This window comes from Cervus canadensis, chromosome 1 (assembly GCF_019320065.1).
Source record: "Cervus canadensis isolate Bull #8, Minnesota chromosome 1, ASM1932006v1, whole genome shotgun sequence".
Taxonomy (NCBI): domain Eukaryota; kingdom Metazoa; phylum Chordata; class Mammalia; order Artiodactyla; family Cervidae; genus Cervus; species Cervus canadensis.
The window spans coordinates 41,691,627-41,713,538 of record NC_057386.1 but is presented as its reverse complement, the minus strand read 5'-3'; the positions used below and the strand labels follow the sequence as shown (position 1 = coordinate 41,713,538).

The 21,912-nt window shown below is 52.4% G+C and overlaps 1 protein-coding gene across 1 annotated transcript in view; it reads right to left on the bottom strand.

Moving 5' to 3' along the window:
• RAB11FIP4 (RAB11 family interacting protein 4) overlaps positions 1-20,082 on the bottom strand; it is a 109,115-nt gene extending 89,033 nt beyond the window's left edge. The window contains exon 1 of the mRNA XM_043480350.1: positions 19,869-20,082. Within this exon, the coding sequence (XP_043336285.1) occupies positions 19,869-20,027 (159 nt within the window). The 5' untranslated portion in view covers positions 20,028-20,082. The remainder of the gene's footprint in view (positions 1-19,868) is intronic.
• Between the last annotated feature and the right edge of the window lie 1,830 nt (positions 20,083-21,912).

Genomic DNA, 21,912 nt, shown 5'->3' with positions numbered 1-21,912 from the left:
GGATTGAAGCCACGGATGCCATTAATATTGAGGGGCTCTTCTGCTCTGATGTCCGTAGGATTGTAATGCTTTTCCCAGGAAGTCCGTGGTTGGAGGGGTAAGGAGTTAGGCAGATAAAGAGAAGAAAATCAGAGAGAGAAACAGATGGAGTAAAGGGCTAGTAGCAAAAGTCTTCATCTAACACAGCTTCACTAGGGACCCAGTGAATAAATGGCATGGGGACCCTGGAGTGTGACCCCGGGGGCTTATTCAACCTGACTCTTTCACTTCCTGTCTTCTATAAAGTCAAGAAATGCGGACAAGGACTGAAGCAGATCTCGCTGGTCACCTGCACGGTGCCCCTCCTCTACCCCCGCCCCTTTGGGCAGCCCTGATGTGGCTGAGATGGCTGCCCACCTCTCTGAACCAGGTGTCTTGGGGCGCCTCAACTCCAGGGCGTGAGTCCTGATTGGACCAAGCCAGTCAGGTGGGCTCAGCCCCCTTGACAGTGATTGGTTTAAGCAAAAGCATGTTGTGCACTTCTGACCAATGAGACACGAGGAAACCCCTGTAGGAGGCTTCTGGGAGAGGTTTTCCTTGATGGTGGGGAAGAAGAAAAGACAACCCACAGGAAGTGCTCCCCCCACTTCTTAACCTCCTTGAGAGGGGACACCACCCTGGGCCTAACTGGGGGAGCTGACGGAATGGGGTTAGGTCCTGGACGATGCCTCTGAGCCCCGGAAGGTGCCAGCCCTGGAGCTGCCCTACCTCGGGCCCACGTGTAAGGATGAAAAATACATTTTCTCAGCATTTAAGCCACTTTGCATTGGTTTCTGGTTCTTACAGCTGGATGTGTGTGTGTGTGTGTGTGTGTGTGTAGGGGGCTGACAGATGAAGGACGTGTGTGTGTGTGTGTGTGTGTGTGTGTGTAGGGGGCTGACAGATGAAGGATGCTCTCCTCTAGGAGCTGCAGGAGTTAAAGGGAGGGGTGGGAGGGTGTGTGTGTGAGTAAAGGTGCTCTGTGCACAACAGAGAAAGGCCATGGGGTTGGGGTACCTCAGGCCAGGTGGCCTGGAGGGCCAGTCACATGGTACCCAGGCCACCGCCTCCAGGGCTAGAGATGCCTTCCATTATGAGACCTCCAGCGTGTCCCAGTGGCACCACATGGCCCCTCATTCACAGTCTGGCTACTCCTGATCAGAATCCCTCAGGCCACCCAAGAGGGCTTTGTTTGGTGTCTGAATAGGAATGAAAGGGACAGAAGCTGGGTGGTCTCTGAGGTGAACTGGCCTATGTATCCATCTGTCCCCCTGTCCAGTCCCTCAGCAAACATCTCCTCAGCTCCTCAGCCTGACTGCCCAGGGCGGAGAGAGACTAGCTCCCAGGAAGCTCCCAGGAAAAGGACAGCTGTCCTGCTCTATTTCTCAGTGAAATAAAATAAAAATAGCCTAGAGAACAGCAACCAAGTGTATAGATGACTGTTAACACTGCCATATGCCCAGGGGCAGTAGAAGGTCACCTCCTCCATTCACCAGCTGAGTGACCAAGAGTGACCGAATCAACCTCTCTGAGCAATAATGTCTGCCTCACGAGGTGTTAGGATTTAAAGGGACCTGGCAAAGAGCAAACTCTAGATAAATGAGCATGTTCCAGGCACACAGTGCCCGAAGGCTGGTCATGAAGCTGTGAACACAAGTTGTCTCTGTCTGCTGGGATAGCAGTTCTTTCACCTCTTCTTTCTACATTCTTTACTTGGTTGAATTTTTAAAATGGATTGGATTTTTTTTTTTTAAACTTGGAGGGGGGGACAAAAAGCTTGTTTTATTCTTTTAAAAAATTACTCACGGTATTGTGGAGTTAGAAAAGAACAGAATTCACCGTGCATGCATGCTCAGTCGTGTCCGACTCTTTGTGACCCCATGAACTGTAGCCCATCAGGCTCCTCTGTCCATGGGATTCTCCCGGCAAGAATATTGGAGTCAGTTGCCATGCCCTTCATCAGGAGATCTTCCTGATCCAAGGATCAAACCTGGATCTTCTGCATTGGCAAGCGGATTCTTAACCATTGAGCTACTTGTGAATCCAGCATAATGCTCATATGTGCTCAGTCACTCAGTCGTGTCCAACTCTGCGACTCCATGGACTGTAGCCCGCCAGGTTCCTCTGTCCATGGGATTCTCCAGGCAAGAATACTGCAGTGTGTTACCATGCCCTCCTCCAGGGGATCTTCCTGACCCAGGGATCGAACCCAGGTCTCCTGCCTGTGGATTCTTTACCATTTGAGCCAACAGGGAAGCCTATAATGCTATAATACTACCTAGATCTTCAGCAGTGGGAGCCAAGAGGAAACAGAGGGCGTGGAGGAGGTGGTGGTTATGCTGGACCCTAAAAGATGGCAGAGTTGAACACACAGCTGGATGGGGGATGGTGAAGGGGGAACTGCGTGAGCAAAGGCAGGGAGGAGGAAGAAGGCAGCCAGGGCCAAGGATGGGCCTGAAGGACTTGGGGAACCATCAGCTGCCCTGTGTGGCTGGAGGGCAGGCGGACAATGAGTGGGGGAGGGGAACAGGGCTGGGACCCATCAGACTCCCCTTTAGGAGAGGGCCAACGAAGCATTTTTGTGGTTTGGGAAGGAGCCCAGAGTTCACAGGGCAGCCTGGAGGGAGATGGGAGACCTGCAGACCAGGGCCGTGTGGGGGAAGGGGAGAGAGGTCTAGAGGGAAGAGCTTAAAGGCCAGAGGCCGGACTTGCTGGATTTGGGCAGGGAGGAGGTGCACAGACTCGCAGGCCCTGTCTCAGGGCTCTGGGTGGATGATGGGGACAGTCCCTGGGAGGATCCTGAGAAGAAGGAGGAGTTTGGGGTGAGGAGCCTGAGGCACACTGGGAAGACTTCAGCGGCTGGGGATGACTCTCCAGGGTCTTTTCCTGACCACAAATCCAGATCCTGGGGCACTCAGCCACAGGTCTCCCTGCCAAGCCCAATGGGCGCCAAGAAGAGAGTCCCCTCCACTTCTAACTAGTGACACTGACCTGTCTCCAAGGGTGGCAGGGCAGCCCTGACTCCTCTCCATGGTGGCAGATGTAGGGAATGTGTCTGGGATGAGGGACGGGGGTGGCCACTCGCACAAAGGGGAAGGCTGTGCCTTGAGGGCTTCAGAAACCAGGACTCAGAGAGGCTCGCAGGTCTGGGCAGAGGCCCCCCATGGGTGCCCTCCCTCAGTCGGCCTGTGCCCGCCATGGGCAGGGCCAGCACCAGCCGTGTGTGGAGAAGAGATGGAAACACAGACCTGCCCTCTTGTGGGATGGAAAAGATGCAGGAAGTACCCTCTCCGGGCCTGGGACTTCAGGGTGCCTATGACCCACCTGCGTCTTGTTTAAATGCAGGTTGTGATCAGGGAGGCTTGGGGCCAGTCTTACGAGTCCACATCTCTGACCAGCTCCTGGGAGATGCTGATACCATGGACACTCGGACTGGTGAGGTTCCAGGTGACCTCTAAGGAAGTGAGGTTTTAGGTGACTTCTCAGGATCCTTCCAGGATTGGGAGGGAGGGGTCCAAGAGCGAGGCCAGTCTGTGTGCCACTTGGGACTCTGGGGTGCCAGCTGGGAGGAAGACCAGGGGTGGGCCTGAGAACAGGTGGGCTAATCCTCACACAGGTGGGTGGTGAGGCCAAGGCTATCCCGCCCCGGGGAAGGTTTCCTGGCCGGTGGGGCAGGAGGGAACTCGCCCTTTAAGGGGTAAGTGGAGAGGAACTTGTCCCGGGACACTGTTTGGGACACTGTTTGGGGAGGGTTGGGCATCGGCTCAAAGAGCCCCGGGAGGGTGTAGGTTGCGTCCACTGGCTCTGACCTTGGCGTTAGGCCCTCGGTTGGTATCTTTGATCCTCAGAATAGTCTGAAAGGCGCACCTCACTATGGCTTTGGTTGGTTTTAGGTCCACTCCATTTATTTAATGGAAATGGTCGCTCATCAAAGGGGCGTGCTGGCCCAGGGGAGCTGAGAACCCTGTGCCACTCCAGTGTTCCCCCCAGGCTGTGGTTCCCCGACCGCCCCACCACATACCTTTCCCATCCATCCTACCCCCACCCTCCAGTACTGGCCCAGCTCCTGGGTCCAATCACCCCACCTTAGCCCCAGGCTGTACCCCTCAACCCCGCACAGACAATTCAAGTCAAAAAGAAATGCCTTCCTGTCAGCCCTCTGTTACCCAGAAAATGGGGCTAACAGGAAACACCTCATTCATTATCTTCTAGTGAATTCAGGTTTAGTTACTTGAAATAACAAAACAGGGGGCTTCAGCCAGAAATTTCCGTGTTGTTGCTGTCAGCACAACAGAAGGTGGCAAATGAGAAAGACCGTGAGTCCCGAGAGCCTCACTGTGGAATTTCTGAATCAGGGCGAGGAGAAACGCAGCCGTGTCGCTCACTCACCCTGGACGAACCCTGACCTCGCTAAGCCTTGGGGTTCTGGCCTGTGAGATGGAGCTGGCAGACCCCACCTCATTCTGTTCCTGTGGGGACCCATGGAGATTACGGATTGGAGAACTTGGCAAAAAATAAACACCATGCATATGTACATCTATGGCTGATTCATGGTGATGTATGGCAGAAACCAACACAATAAGGTAAAGCCCTTATCCTTCAATTAAAAATACATGAATTAAAAAAAAAAATACCATGTAGGTGTATGCTGCTGATGCCCCATCAGCCTCAAGTGCCCCACGTGAATCAAGTCCCCTCCCTGTTGCCTGGTGGGGGTCAGGCAGATACCTCTGGTAGCCACAGGGCAAGGGCGATGTCTTGCCTACCATGGGTCTCTCCCTTGAGGAAAACCCAAAGGACCTCAGCAGAGCTGCACAGCCTGCGGCCCTGGCAGGACCTGAAACCCACGTGTGCCTGGAGCCTGAGGGCGCCATTTCCAGGATCCTGTCTATTTCCATGGGATTCGTGGGTGTTTACCCCACACTTCTGACGACCAGGTCCAGGTAGGGGCTAGAGACACCAAGAGGCTCGGCCATGGTCTGGTCACTGTGTCCAGCTGCCTCTCGGGCCAATGGGGACAGCAGGGACTAACATGGCCCAGCCCCTTCCCATCACTGTCCCCGTGAGGTGCACAGGATGGGGGCGAGGGTCCCAGTTTCGCTAAGGAAGCAAACAGAACCCAGAGAGACTGAATCCGTGCCCAAGGTCAGCAGGAGGGCATTTCTTAGGGTATGTCAAGGAGTACCATGAAAAAAGGATTCTGAGATTAACAACTTGGAGACATCCTGGGCGCAAGTCAGAATTTTTAACTGAACTGCTGTGAGGGGTAAGTAGGTGATTTTCCAAACTTGCTTGACAGGATGCCCTCTCTTTACAAGACCAAGATTCTTCAAACTCAGGGCTCTTCAAACTCAGGGCTCTTCAAACCCCCTGCTGTGGGCGCCACCACCATCAGAGTTTCTCTCGGTGCAGGACGTTAAATGGGCTATTTCCACTGCAAAATGATGGGTGATGGAGGTGGGTGACGCACAGCGGTACCTAGAGACAGAAGGTACCCTGGTCCACTCGTCCAGCCCCCACTGCCAGGCAGCTCCTGGGGTGCAGTGCCCAGTAGTGACTGCACCTCTGCGAAGAGGAGATGTCCAGTGGGATCTCCCAGGGACCTTCCAGAACTAAGCATCTTCCGGAAAGGAAGCTGGCTGACCCTCCTGGAGTCCTGACCCCCAGGGGCCGGAAATGGGCAGAAGGGGCTGCCGCGTCTAGGACGTTCCTACCCCCACATCCTCTCTGCCACAACCGTCACTTCTCCTGGGAATTTTGAAGGAGCTCTCACATCCTGTCTCCCAAGAGAACCACAGAAAGCAACACCACCTCCCACACAGCCTCCTGACCCTCCCGGGCAGGCTGCACGGTGGGTGGACCCACACACCTGCGGTTTCTCTCAGCCCAATGCCAGGTTGACCCTCACCTGGCAGGTGCGCCTTACTTGCCTTTGGGGAACTACCCCTCCCCATTCCTGGCCCATCACAGATTCCCCCGCTTCCAGGCTTAATTCTTTGCCCTGATTGGGAAAATAGCAAACATCATTAAAACACTGAAAAGATGTTGGGAAGACACGTGGTACAATTTACCATCTGGTCTTGAATTATATTCTAATGGAAGAAGAATGGAAAGCTCCCTGGCATCCCAGTGGTTAGGACTCAGTGCTTTCACTGCCGTGGTTTTAATTCCTAGTCAGGGAACTATGATCCCACAAGCTGTGTGGCCACAGCCAAAGGGAAAAAAAAAAATGGGACAGGGAGAAGGTGGTCTTTGGTCTTCAGTAACGTGCTAAAGATGATAAACCTAAACCCAGGTACCAATGTTATACTCAACGGTAGTGAGTAATAGTCACTCCATTTGAAAAGGATAACAAGAAAAGGATGCTGGGTTTCTGCCTCTGCCACCCCCACCAACCCTTATACCGAGTGGCTCCACCAACTAGTTCAAGATCAGAGCAGAGGACAAGGGACACCTTCCTCAGCCCACCAGCCATGTCTGGCTCCCAGCACCAGCTCTGTGGTCATCTGTGCCCAGCAAGTTTCAATCTGTCCATCCCACTGGTGCGCTGCTTCTGTCGCGTTTCCCTGCCTTTGGAGGGTGGCGTCCTCTGCTGGTCCCCAGCCTAGACACCTGACCACCTCTTGCCAGCCCCTTGCCTCTGCATTAGACACACTCCTGGAGCAACAGCACTGCCTCTGGGCCACTGTCGTGAGACCACCCAGGGTTCTTAACTTACAACTCAGCCTCTCCCGAGCCCTCCTCGGGGCATGTCTCCAGGGCCCAGGCAGGTTCCAACTAGTTTTGTTTTTTTTACATTATACAATTGTCCTCTTTTAAAAAATTTATTGAAATATAGTTAATATAGTTGATATACAGTCAGCTAGTTTTAGGGACTTCCCTGGTGGTCCAGTGGTTAAGACTTCACGCTTCCACTGCAGGGGGCTTGGGTTCGATTCCTGGCTTGAGAACTAAGATCCCACATGCTGCAAGTTAAGACCAATAATAATAACTGTGATAATAATAAAACCAAATAGTTTTAGAAAAGGGTGTGGGTCCCATCTCAGAAGGAAAAGTCATTACACTCATAAAAACAAGAAAAGAAGACATAATGAAATCATTACTTTTGGAAGATGACATGATTGCTTACCTAGAAAAATCCCAAGAAATCAACCAGAAAAAGTACTATAAATAATAACTGAGTTCAGGCCAGTGGGGAGATATGTGACAAACTGACAAAAATCAACTGCATTCCTATATACTAGTGACATGCAGCTAGTAAAAAAAAAAAAAATCACTGGAAAAAATTATCTCATTCTCAGTAGTAACCAAGCACATTAAATATTAAACACTCATTTAGCCTAATTCTAAGACATTTATTTTTAATGTTAATATTTTGCCACTACTGGGAGGACTAAGCATATAATAAAGATGGTGATATTCTCTAAATTAATAAGCTTAATGCAATACCAATTAAAGAACTTGAAAATGTGTTTATATACTTAAAAAATCCATAAAGGGAGAAGAATCAGAGAGCTCTTTTTTTTTTTTTTTAAAGGTAACGATGGTTGACTTTTCTCAATTTAAAAATATACCAAGTAATAATGATCAAAATTTTACAATGCTGCGTTAAAAACAAGACAAAAAAAATCTTTGAGCATCAAAAAGAATAACAATGGTAACAGATTATAATACATGGGAAAGAAAAGCGTCCATCAGTCCATAGCTACACCAGGAAAGGGAGTGAAGGAAAGATCTTTTTTATAGAATAACCTCTATATCTAGAAGGAATGACAGAAAAACCACCATTTTGCAGCTACCAGTGTAATTTATGTGGGCCAGGAGCATCCAGGAATGTTAAAATCAGACTTCCTTGGTGGTACAGTGGACAAGAATCCGCCTGCCAATGCAAGGGACACTGGTCCAATCCCTGGTCCAGAAAGATTCCACCTGCCACAGAGCAACTAAGCCTGAGCACCATGACTGTGCCCCAGAGCCTGTGCTCTGCAACGAGAAGCCACAGCACTGGGAAGCCCTGGGACGTCACCCAGAGAGGAGCCCACCGCTGTCCGCAACTAGAGAAAGCCCAGACAGCAACAGAGACCCAGTGCAACCAAAAATAAAAAATAAATAAGCTCTAAAAAAAGAATGCTAAAACCACTGTGTGAAAAGTTATGAGAGAACCAAATATTTACACTGTCTAAGGTATCATCCCACAAATTACTTATTAATTATAAAGGAGAAAAGCACCATTATACTGAAGAGATCAAGCAGATGCAGCCTTACCCAACTGGTCAAACTCAGCATCACCAGTTAATGGGACAAACCGACATCATGTGACCCCTCATGTGCTGCTCTGAGGAGCACACGCCATCAACTCTTCTTGCCAGAAGTGCAAGGAAACAATCAGATATATCCAGGCTATGGCAGAGCCTATAGGTCAACTGGCCTTGGATTTGGCAGAAAACATCAATGCTGGTTATAGGAGCAAAGAAAATCAGAGATAGTACTGATTTCAGGGAGATGAAATGGGCAAAGGACAAACCAGATGCTGTATGCGATCCTTGACTGGATCCTAAATCAAAACAAAAGGGAGCTAGGCACGACATTTTGAGGACAACTGGGGAAATCTGATATAACATTAAGCCCTAGGTGTGATGGTGGCTCTTGTTTAGACAGGAGACTGTCCTTGTCCCTACATTCCGAAGTGTTTATGGGGAAAATGTCAAGACGTCTTTACTTATTTAAAATGCTTCTGCAAAGCAACATGAAAGGAGATAGATGACAGATTATCAGTGACAAAATAAATAAAGAAAAAGCAAATGTGACAGAAAGTAAGTGAATCTAGATGAAGAGTATCTGAGTGTTTATCAGACCCTTCCTTCAACCGTGTTTGAACATTTTCAAAACAAAGCAAGAGGAAAAGAAATAGAAAAAAGAAACAATGCAATTCAGTTCTAGTTTAGAAATAAATTCAAACTATTAATAGAACCAAATGTTAGATGAGCCTCATGATAAATTCCAAATGAGTAAAAGTCAAATATTTTCATAAATTGGGGGTTATAAACAAGATAGCTTATGTATTCTTGCTAGAGATGGAAAATAAGTGCCTAACAACTAAAAAGTGATAAATATAATTAGAAATAAGGAAGATATGATATAACTGAAAACAGAAATATTCAAATACAGGAAATAGAATGAAATGAACATGAAAAAACAACAGAATAAGGAAAAAAGATAAATGATATTAAAAATACAAAGAACTGATTTAAAAATATAAAGATCAAAACAAAAATTCCTCTTGATAAGTGCTCAAAAGAGATGGACATAACAGTTTATGCAGAAGGAAATACCAAGAATAAACAGTAACATGGAAAAAAATGCAAGGTCGCATTAGCAACTAAAAAATGAAAATTTAAACAAGTTTGAAATCCTATTATACACTCATTAAGCTGGAAAACAAAACTGAACTAATACTCAGTGTTGATTGGGGCCCTCATGCCTCAGAGAGGGTCTGATATTCAGCCAATCAGGAGGTAGGGAAGGGAAAGGGGAGGGGACAGACACGGAGAGAAATAAAGACCATCCATGGCCCCAGGAAGTAGGTCCAGAAGTCCAAATGGCTGTGGCCAGTTGAGTGGGCAAACAGGCTTTCGATTCCATCCACTAAGTGCCTGGAATTGAAACAGGCTTTCGATTCCATCCACAAGGGAGCAGGCGTCCCTTGGTCATGCCCACTCAGAGTTGGGGTTTTAGAAGTCTATACCACAGGCCAATCCTCTGGCTGGCAGCCAACTGCTGCCAACTGCTGGGAAGGGCCCACCCAGGCTGGGACAGTGGTACTGAGGGAGGTCCATCCCAGCACGCCCTGCATGCTCGGGGGTGCCCAGGACCCCTCCCTCTTCACCTCCACCTCCACTCCCTGGGATCACTGCACCTTTTGGCCTCCACCCTGCTCACATCAGCTCAGGGGCCGGGCCCGGCAAAAGCTGCTGGAGTGTCAGGGGTTGAGGGGTTGACCAGCCAGCCAGGTTCCCCCCAGGGGGAACACAGTGGGGATATTAGTAGTGACCAGGGATGCTCAATCCTGGCCCAGGTTTAAGCAGAGAGGTGACGTGGCTCTGTCTGGGACTCAGACACAGCAAATATCATCAGGTGGATATTGTATGAGCCAGAACGGCTCACACACGTGGGTCACAAATGCACGTGGGTGACCGCTAAGGACAGGATGTGGATCCTGAGATCTAGAAACACAGTTTAGCGCTAACTTCCTTGTCCTCTAGAGTTGTTTATAAATCGACAACAATATTTGGAACTTTTCTGTCTTTAAAATAAACAGCAGCTGCCCTTGTGGGAATTCCTGAGAGTAAAGGCAGGGCTATGAGCCCCAGGAGCTGCTCATGTGTGTGAGCATCCTCCAACCGGTAGTACCTGCACTTGAGCTCAGACCCCCTCACCCACTCACCTAGGTGCGGCCACACAGGACTCTTACTCATGAAAGGGTGCGCTGTCCCGTTTGTCCCAGCTCTGTGCTGTGAGGGCCTACAAACGGCCCAGCAGCTGCCCTCTGACCTTCCCCTTCGCTCCATCAGCCCAAATGCCCCTCTCCTTGTCCCTGAACGGGGACAGAGGTCTCCCAACTCGGTCTCTTTTCCCCCGCCCCACCCGACTTTCAGGCTTCCCTGGCAGCTCAGCTGGTAAAGAATCCGCCTGCAACACGGGAGACCTGGGTTCGATCCTTGGGTTGGGAAGATCCCCCTGGAGAATGGAAAGGCTACCCACTCCAGTATTCTGGCCTGGACAATTCCATGGACTGTATAGTCCATGGCGTCGCAAAGAGTCAGACATGACTGAGTGACTTTCACCTGACTTCCAGATGGGTTTGTCTGAAACACAACAGAGCCGCCTCACTCTCTGCTTCCTCCTTCGGGATAAAATCCACCCGGTCCTCACCTGCCTGGCCAGCCCCTCCCCTCTCTCACTCACCCTCTCTCCTGCCAAGTTATCCTTCAGCCATCCTTCCCTTCCACTCTGGGGGACCCTGTTCAAGACTCAAGTCCAGGGGCTTCCCTGCTGGCTCAGTAGTAAAGAATCCTCCTGTCAATGCAGGGGACACAGGTTCAATCCCAGATCCAGGAAGATCCCACACGCCAAGGGACCACTGAGCCCTTGCGTCACAGTTACTGAGGCAACGCTCCAGAGCCTGTGAACTGCAACTACTAAAGCCCGCATACCTAGAGCCTGTGTCTGCAACAAGAGAAGCCGCCGCGATGGGAAGCCCGCACACCGCAATGAAGAGCAGCTCCCGCTTGTCACAGCTAGAGAAGACCCAGAATAGCCATAAATAAATAAAGAAATCTTTGAAAGGAAATAAAAGACTCAGGCCCAGCATCACCTCCGGGAAGCCTTTCCCATCTCCAGGCAGAGCGTGTCTACTGTCTTCACGCCCCAGCTACACCTGAAGAGGCCACCAGCCCTGCCCTTCTCGCAGCTGGTAACCGAGATTTCTCTCTTAGAGCCTCCCTCCCCCGCAGAAGCTCCCTTCCTCAGGGCAGGAGTCCTAACCTCGCCACCTGTGTGTCCTTCTGCATTATAACTGAGCAGGACCCTATGGGGCCTTCCCAGGACCAATCATCCCCCATGTCCTCACCTGCCTCTTGTCTGTAGAAAACTTTTAGACTCTGAGGTTTTCCTTGAGTTCCAAAGATCATATCTACCAGAGAAGTGAGAAAAGGCAGAAACAAAGGAAAACAAGTCAAACAAGACAATAACAGTTTAGCCGTTAAGCAAAATCAAGGACCTTTAGTTCCTCCTCAAAGGCTTCAGATAACATTCTGAGCCATATCCTTGAACTGTTCTGCAGATACTGAAACCTCCACCAAGCGGAAGATGATAAATACCTGCTGACCACAAGCATGTAGACCCCAGACCAGGTGGAACCAGAAAATCGATGATGTTGACTGCTGATTACCTCACCACCAACCAATCAGAAGAGTGTTCGTGAGCTGATCACGCACCATGCGTGCAACGCCCTCACTCACCCGGTCTTTAAAAACCTTCCCCTGAAAGCCAGTGGGGAGTTGAGGCCTTTTGAGCACTAGCTGCCTTGATTTCTTGCTTGGTGCCTTCAACAAACGTTGCATTTTCTTTCACCATAGCCTGGGTGTCAGGAGATTTACTGCAAGGGGGCAAGTGGACCCAAGTTCAGTTTGACAACATCAAACTTGACACAGACCAGGTTCTCAAAAAGATCTCTAAAAGAATGGAAACAACCCATCCAGAAAATCTAGAGTTAGCGGCAGTAACAGCCACATTAACAGGAGAACTAAGTGACATGGGTTTGATCCCTGGGTCGGGAAGATCTCCTGGAGGAGGAAATGGCAGCCTACTCCAGCATTCTTGCCTGGGGAAATCCCAAGGACAGAGGAGCCTGGTGGGCTACAATCCATGGGGTTGGAAAGAGTCAGACACAACTTAGCAACTGAACAACAGTAACGTTATCCCACTTTACAGATAAGCAGACTGAGGCACAGAGGTTAAGTAACCTCTCAGGGTGATGCAGCTAGAAAGTAGCAAAGCTGGGTCTCAAACCAGGTGCGCCTGATGCCAGGGCCGGGCTCCCAAACACTTCTCTGTGGCACGGGGAGAACGCTAAAAGCCAGCCTGTTCTGAACTGAGACGCCAGGAAGAGGTGGAGTGGCTGGAGAGCAAGAGGAGTCACAGGCCTTCCATGGCTGGGAAGGGCCCCCGCGCAGGCCTGGGGAACATGGACTGGGTGCTAGTGGGGTGTCCAGATTGATGTCCGGGCCCTGCCCTTGCCACACCCCCGCCCGGGACTGCAGAGGGTCTCGGAAGGGCGCCAGGCAGGAAAGCAGAGCAGCCAGAGAAATACTGGCCTCCCGGGGCTCTTTAATCACCGTTTGCACAGGAAGTGGTGGTGATGCATAATTCAGGGTGAGGCTGTAGGCAGTCTGCTCTGCTCTGAAACCTCAGCTCCTGCTGGCCCCTGCCGCCTTCCCTAGCATCTTCTGGGTGGCACATTGCCCGCAGTCCCACCTACATGCAGTGCTCGCCCGCCCTGTGGATTACAAACCTACTTATAGACCCTGCCTGGCACTGCTCTGCGTCTGGAACCCAGACCATCCCAGATTTAGAAAGCCTGAGGAGCTCTCGGATTGGAAGATTCGATGTCAAATTTGTGAAACTCAGATCTGATCATTTTCCCATCCCCTGGCACTTGAACCTGGAACTCCCCATGGCAGGCAGCTAAGGAGGCAGTTTTAGAATCAGACAGACCTGGGTTCATATCCCAGCTCCACCAACAACTGTGGGACCCTGGACAACTTATTCCACCTCTCAGATCCTCAGGGCTATGGCGGGGATGAAAGGGAATAAGAAATATGGAGGCCATCAGCACCCATCCTTCCCTCACCCCACTCTGTCCACAGGGTCACCAGTGGCTGCAGGAGCAACTCTGGCCCTTGCACAAAGGAGGCCAAACCCAGAAAAGTACCAGACATTAGAAAGGGGCCAGAGATGCCCTCCAGGGGCTGAGAGCAGCAGGGGCACCAACACGGCTCACGGAGCAGGTGGGTGAGAGAGCCCGTGCCAATAGTTGCCATGTTTGGCCTTTATATATTATCTCCTTTCCTCAAAACAGGCCCAAAAGAGGACTTCTGACTCCCATTTTACAGAGATGGAAACTGAGATCTCTCCATCATAATAAGCACCTTTTAAATAACCTGGGCTTTCACTTCTTTCAGAAAGACCTTGCCAGACCCAACGGCCTCTGTGGAAAGTGAGAAATCAAACTGTAAAAACAGCTAAGTCCAGCTGTGGGGGGTGGTGGGCAGGCGCTGGGCTGCTGCCACCATCCAAACTCAGATCTGAGCTGGTCGCACAGTCCCAGCCCCTGAGCCCTCCCTCAGGTCCCCCAGGTCACCAGCCGGCCTGTGCTCTCACCCCGCTGCCCTTCCCTGTGTGGAGCCGCCTGTCACTCCCGGCAAATGCCAGTCGCCACCCCTGGATCTAGGCTTAGACTTTGTGCACATAGATATTCAGGAAATGTTGGGTGGTGGACGGAGAGATGGGGAGGCTGGTGGGTGGGTGGGTGAACAGACAGAGGGACAAATGGATGGATGGGTAAGGAATGGATAAGGAGATGGATGGGTTGATGGGTAGGTGGGCAGGTAGATAGGTGGCCCCGTGAATGCATTGCAGGGCTGAAGTGCATTCTTCGGATCTGTCCCTGGCCGGCTCCACAGCCCCACTGGGATGCCAGGTGCATCGCGGGTTTCACAGGCCAGCTTGGAACTCCTGACTCCTTGCCCAACCTGCCTCCTGCCTCAGTCTTTCTCATCCATGAAATGGCCACCTCCGAATTCTCCAAATTCTCTACTCTCACACCCACTTCCAATGGGCTCTATTATTCAATTGCAAGTGCATCTCTGCTGCTTCGCCCTAGTTCCACGCCTCCAGCAAGTCTCACGTGGATGGAGGGACAGCCTCCCCACAGGTCACCCTGCCCAGCCCTGCCCCCTCCCTTCACTCCTCTTGCTGTGCCTCTAACCCCCGGGACCCCTCCTGCCTCTGCCTGGATCAGCCTTCTCCAGATCTCTGCAAGGCACAATCCCCACTTCATTCCAGGCTCCATCTAAATGTCCGTCTATGAGAGAAGAGGCTGTCCACGGTTATTCTAAGGGCAAAAATCTTCTTGTCTCAGTACTTTCTGACTCTTCCTAGTACCCGACTCCACCAGACAGTAATTGCCATTCCTTTGCCAGTTTCCTTTCCAGCCCCTCCCCCATGTAAGTTCCAGGTCACTCCTGAGTCCTGGTGCCTGGAGGAGTTCTGGCATATAATAGGTATGCAAGATATTAATGAAAAGAAAAATTTTTTTTAAATCCTGGACACACGTATTGACAACCAGCAAATGTGAAAGGTATTTCCATTAAGACTACCCTACAAAAATTTCAGAGCATTCACCCAATCATGTTGAGGACAGCGGTTCACCCAGGCATGACATTCACTGTTTCCAGGCCAACGGGCATTTTGCCTTCCATTCCACTCCAGATCGGGTTCATCCACCTCTAACTATCAACCCCAGCCAGCTGTCAGCCTCCCCTTCTGTGCTCAACCTGGTGGGACTGCTCCGGGCCCTGGGGTGGGGATGACCACTGGGGGCCGCTGCAGCAGGAGGCAAAGGAGCACCTGCCCTCAACACTCCCCAGCCCCCAACACATGCATACTCCCACCAGAGCTGGGTAGAAGCCCCCTCCCAACCCCACACCAGTGGACCCATGAACATGGGTGTTCCTGCCTGCACCAAGTTATATGGGGGGGCACCTGGATGTGACCTAAGATACCTCCGTTTACAGGTGCAGCTCAGAGCTGGAAGCTCAGAGCTGGACAAGGATCTGGACTGTTCATAGATCTGGACCTCAATCCCCCAAGAGCCTTTCAGCCTAGAACAGCCTCTCAAAGATGCCAGCAAGTGTCTACAAAAAAATAAGAATAGCAGCAATTCTGACAGCGGGCCTATTCCATGCAGACACTGAACGCTTTACGTGTATTAATGTGTTCAAGTCCCATGATAATGCTATGGAGTGGGGCCTGTTATCACTCCCATTTTATGGATGAGAAAACAAAGGCCTAGGGAGGTTAGAAACAAAAGCAAGATATGAGAAATCAACAGGAGTTCAGGGCACTGGGCCATCATTTCTCATCCTCATCATAGAGGTCCCACTCCTACTTAGTACAGACTTCCTGGGCTGGGACAGTGTTGGGTGCCCCCTCCCCCGCCCCCATCCTTACATTCTGAGAAATGTCAAGTTATATATCTCACATATGACTCATGTTTTCATCAAAATTTCTTCTCTTTTCTACTATGAGTCCCAAGACAATACATTAGGGGAATATCAGAGGCCAACCTGATATTATATATAACATCATTATTAACTAAAGTTTTTACTCAAACTTCTTGTTCCAGGGCCCCATCCAGGACACCACATTATATTCAGTTGTCATGTCTCCTTAGACTCTGCTTGGCTAGGACAGTTTCTCAGACTTCCTTTGGTTTTGATGAACTAGACAAATGTGAGCAGGACTAAGCAGGTGCTATGTAGAATAATGTCTCTCCATTGAGGTTTGTGTGATGTTTTCTCATGACTAGACCAGGGTGAGGGGTTTGGGAGGGAGATTGCAGGGGCGAATTTCCTCTCCCATCACATTGTATGAAGTATACATACTACTAATATCTACATGACTTATCATGGCTGATGTTGACCTTGGTGACCCAGCTGAGGCAGTGTGTGTCGGGATTCTCCACTGAAGAGTTGGCCTTTTCCCCTCTTTCCACACTGTGCTCTTTAGAGGGTGTCATTATGCATATGTGACACTTACAAGGGTGGGGGATTATGCTCCACCTCATTGATGGAGAATTATCTACATACATTATTTTAATTTCTGCACAGGAGACTCTCCTAGTATTTATTTATTCATTTATTAAATCACTTATTGATACCAATATGACCTCATGGCTACCTACTTTATACCCTGCAACTTAGCATATTTTTGCAAAGCATTTGATTTTGGTGTCCCTGGTATTTCTGGGTGTAGCTGATAAAATATGGATAATCAGCTCTGATAAATTTACTGAACTCCATCTCTAATGAACAACAGTAATCCACTCTTCGGCCCTGGGGATTTGGGAAATCAAGGTTTCTATGTGATTTTTAAACAAATGAGATAGAAACTGTCAGAAAACATAGCATTTTGAAGGGGAAATGACATTCCTATTTTTGTAGTGCAAAACAGGTGTGCACGTGTGAATTTGGTGTGCAGAGAGCAGGGCTGAAAAATGTAATTCTGTGGATCTCAGTTCTTAACACCACGTGAGCAGAACCACCCCTACAAGGCTCTGTCCGTGGTCCTGCCTGGGTTTACAACCAGCCTGGGAGATTGAGACATAAAGCACCCACTTCTCCAACCAGCAGGAAGCACAGCATCTGAGTGACAAATGTAGGATTGTATTGGGTAGGCAAAAAGTTCATTCGGGTTCTTCTGTAACATCGCGTGGAAAAAGCCGAATGAACTTTTTGGCCTACTCAATAAATTCTCTCTATTGTATGTTACAACAGGATGAAATGAACAAGATGAAATTCAACAGGAACAAGGTCCAAGTTACAGGTTTAGATCCAAGAAATTACTGACACAGACAACAGGCCTGATCTCTTCAACAAGTCAGGATTATTCAAATTAAAAAAAAAAAAGAACTGCATTAAAGTAAGAAAGACCAAGAGGTCAGAACAACTGGATGCAGTGCATGGGTCTGGTGAGGAAAGTGGTTTGAACAAAACAGCACAGATTGGCCTTTTGGGGCCAAATAGGGAAATTTGAATAAGGTACACATAATAATTAAGATGAGAATTTATTGGAGCAGAAAAGTGCTGATCATTTACTGGGAAAAAATCAGGTTACAAGACAGTATGCACAGCATGACCTCATTTTATGGAGAAAATTTACATATAAGCATAGAAACAGCTCTGGAAGGATGTGAGCGAGGTGTCAGAGTGGGGCTACCTGGGGGATGGGGACATGGCACTTTGGTTTTTGCTTGTCCATATTTCTATTCCCACAGTGCATATAAACTGATTCTGTAATGATAGAAAATTATGTTTTTAAAAGAAAAATCAGGGCTCCGCGTTCCCAATGCAGGAGATACAGGTTCGATCCCTGCTCAGGGAACCAGATCCCACATGCCACAAATAAAGAACTTCCGTGCCACAAGGAAAATCAAAGATCCTGCATGCCACAACTAAGACCCAGCACAACCAAGACCCTAAATAAACAAATACATTTAAAAGAAAATCACTGATCCTCCTCCAGGATGAAGGGGCATCCTGGCTTGGCACGGGTTGCTAAGAAAGAAGGGATTTCAGTGGCCAGAAACTTAACTTGAGGGCACCACTCAAAAGACAGCCTTGCCCCAAGCCACCTGCTACGTGTGATGCGTTGGGGCTGGAACAGTCCCGGGGGTCTCCTGGTCCAGCCCCTCCATGTTATTACTATGAAAAGTGTCACTGTTGACGGTGGCTTCAGGGCTGGAAGCCAGAGGTTTGGCCCCTGCCAGGTCCTATGGAAATGGCCTGGGGCTTCAAGAATAGGGGGTACTTGGCCTGGGGGAGAGGGGGAAGGGGACAGGAGTGCTGCTTTCAAATATTTAAAGACGGCCACATAGAAGCGAGATCCACGAGTCCCTGTGCAGAAGCACGATGACAAAGTGACAAGCAGGTGTGGCTCCTGAGTGTTAAGAGGCAGAAGCGCAAAGAAGAGGAGCTGTTCAGCTCCAGGAGAAGGGGGGGCTGGTGAGGGGCTCACCCAGAACCCACGTGGCCTCCTGCCAGAGCCTGCTGGGAAGCTCTTCCCACCACTTAGACCACAGCTCTGGGACTCCAGTTGCAGCCAGGGCCAGCAGCTTCTTCCCCCCACGCTTGGGGTCTGCTCAGCCTGCCTCAGAGGATGGGGGGGTCACACCAGCCTTTGGGAAGAAGGATCCAGGGGTACGCAGGGAAGCGCCCTGAGCAGATTCTGGCAGAGGGAGAGCCTGGGCTCCCAAGGGCGGACAGCAGGGGGCCTCTCCCACACGTGGTACCTGAGTTCTCAGACTTGACACCTGCCTCATCCTCTTCCACCTACTGCTCCCAGGGACTCCAGGCCCCCGCCCAGCCCAGCGGCCACAAAGAGACGATTATCTATCATCTTTCCCTTTGCCAGGTGACAGGGAGGCATGGATCCAACCCAGCCAGGCCCGGTTCCTCCCATGTTCTGGAATGCTAGGCCCCAGCTGTTCCTGGAACAGAAGGCCAGGGAGTGCCGATGTAGAGCGGGAGGCCTCAGGTGGCCTTGGAAAGTCACTACTGAAGGCTTCATGCCCTGACCATTTCAGAGTGGGCAGTAGCAGGTGTGTGGGATGCTCTCCTGCCAGGCGGGTGCCTTGCACACCCCCCGCCACACACACATGGCCACCTCTCCTCCATGGCATGAGAGGACACTGGTCTCTGCCCACCCAAATGGCAGCACCCACCCTCGGATTGCAGCCCTGCTAACACTGTTCCTCCTTTCCCCCAAATCCGCGCGCCCCCCCCGCCCCGCCGCCGTTGCAGACACTGCTCAGCTGCTGTCCCCCAGCTTGGCTGTGGCAGGCTTGTCGCAGCCGCCACAGCCAGCTGCCAGCCAGGCCTGCCCCTCGGAGCCCGCAGGGTGCGGGGAGCGGGGGTGGTCACCAGGCGCTAGGCTGAGAATCCAGGAAGGCCGAAGGCAGACCCCTCCCGCTAGGTTCCAGGCCGGCTGGGTGCAGTCAAGGAGGCGAGGCGGTAGAGCGCCCCTAGTTGTCCTCTGCTCCCCTCGGCCAGGCCCAGTGGGGCGCTTGCCTCCCCCCTACCCCATCCCGCCCCCACCCCCGGCCCCCGTCCTGGGATTCCTGCACACGGACCTCTGCATCTCGGTCTCCGCAGGGTAGGCAGGGGAGGGGGTCCCGGAGCTAGGATCTGACGGTTCCCCTCGCCCCATACACCGAGTAGGCTGCAGAATGGTTAGAGGGACCCTCAGGGCCCGGGGTAAGCAAGGTGGGCAGAGAAGCCCCCCCTCCCCCGGGGCGTGATGCGTGACACTCGCAGCACCGGCGCGAATGGTGGAAAGCGAGGGTCCGACAGGGCGGGGAAGCCCCGGGGCTCGAAGTCCTCAGGTCCGGCGGGATCCCTCCGGGCTGCAGCCGCCGCCGCCGCCGGGGACTGGGAGCGGGCAGGTGAAAGGGCGAGGAAGCCTGGGATGGGGGTGCTGGGGCGCGGGCGCCCCCACCGCGGGGCCCTTACCTCCTCGCCTTGGCCAAAGCGCAGTCCGAGCGCCGCGACGCGCTCCACGCGCAGGAAGCCGTCGGGGTCGCGGCCGCACACCTCGAACACCTCGCGCAGGCGGCGCACCGAGCGCAGCAGAGCCGCGGGGGCGCCCGCCCAGCCCGCGCCGCCCGCCATCCGGGCCGGCCCTGCAGCTAGCCCGAGCCCCGCGCCCGCCCGCCCCGCGCCGCGGCCGCCGCCGCCGCCGCCGCCATCGCCGCGCGCCCTCCGCCCGGCGCTGCGACGCGCAGCCTCCGCCCGGTGGCGGCGGCGGCCGAGCCGTGTCAGCAGCGGCGCCGCAGCCCCGCGGCTCGGGGCGGGCGGGGGAGCGGGAGGCTGCAGACAAAAGGAGCCGCGCGCCTCCGAGGGCGGCCGCCCGCGCGGCCCCGCCGCCGCCCCCCCCAGGCTCGGGGTCTCTGGGCGGCTCCGAGCTCGTCCCGTCCCCTAGAGAGCGGGAGGGTGGGTGTGCGACCCGCGCCCGGAAACCCAGGGCGGCCCCAAGGCCCCGCCTCTGCTTGGAGGAGTCTGCGAGGAAGCTCGAGCCGCCCCCGGACCACCCGCGCTGGGGTCCAGCCGCCTCTCCCCCACCTCCGCCCCCCAGCAGAAGCCAACCCCGCCCCGCTCACCGCGCCCTTCGTGGGCGCCGGCGGGGCCGAGCGCTCAGTATGTCCTGGGGGTCCCTATATTAGCGCGCTGGACTTGTTCCACTCACCGCAGAGGAAGCTGAGACTCAGAGAGGTTGAACTGCTTGGCCTAGGCCACTCAAGCCTGCAGGGGGCCAGGTCAGGATTCCTAGCCAGTCTGGAGCGGAATGGAGCTAGACCTTCTACTCTTCCCCTCCTCTGTGCTGCCCCTTAAAGAACAGTTTCCAGGCTTAGGTCCGCACGGGCCTCCCCAGCAGAACTCAGGGCCAGCTCCGGTCTGGGCAAGGGCCGGGAGAGCGGGAGCGGGGACCCTGGGACAGGAGCGGATAAGGGAAGACAGAGCAGTCAGGAGGAAGGAAGAGCAAGGACTGCCCACCAGGCCTGCCCGGGGGCCGCCCAGCATCTTGGGGAGGTTCCCTCCCTTCCCTTAGGCTCCCATGCTCACCCCTTTATTGCACCCTGGACCCTCAAGCTGAGAACCCGGGACAGTCTTGGCCCTGGGGCTGATGGCAGCCTCCAGGGCTGTACCTTAGCCTCCTCCCAGTCCTGCTTAGCTCCCAGCCCCTGCTCCTCGGGCTCCCAGTCTTGCCCCCGGCTCTGCAGAACCTGGCCTGGCTCTCCTCTCCTCCTCCTTGTTGCTCAGCATGCCGGGCCCTTGTAGCACTAGTTGCACCCAGCCCAAATGCAGGTCTTGGCTGAACCCACCCCAACTTGTTTTCCAGCTCAGTTCAGAGGTTTCCTCCTTTAGGAAGCCTTCCCTGGTAGCACTCCATTTTGCCTGTTACTCTGATCTCTGGTCCCTTCCTCCAGATGCTGACTTAGTTCTGTAATTCTCTGGTGGGCTGACCATCTCCCCCATAGGCATGCTGGGAAATTCTCCAGGGCAGGATGTATCTTAGTCACTTCTTGTTCCTCATCTCCAGGCAAGGAGGAAGCCCCTGCCCAGAGGAGATGGGGACCTACCCTATCATCTGCAGGAGCCAAGAGCAGTGTAGGAACCTAGTCAGGGAGGCTAGAGTGAGGCCCAGTTCTGCGCATGAGCTGTGTGACTTCTCTTCCTGGACCTCACTTTCCCCCTCTGTGGTCTTCCTGCTCAAATGTGAATATACCCTGCTCAGGGGCTGCCATATGGCTTCTCTGATTCTCCCTCCCAAGAGGTTCAGGACAGAAGGGAAGTGGGCAGGGCTGGGTTACCCCGTTTTGGAAGCTGTAGAAATGGCTCTCAGAGCTCTCCCTGCATCAAATTCCCCAAAAGAGGAGAACAGGGAAGCTGAAAGATCTCAGCTGGCATAGGAGGGGCCTCAGACCTGAGCATGAACAAATCCCAGGTGACCCAAGCTCAAAGCCCACACCAGATTTATGGCTCTTCTCCCCAAAAA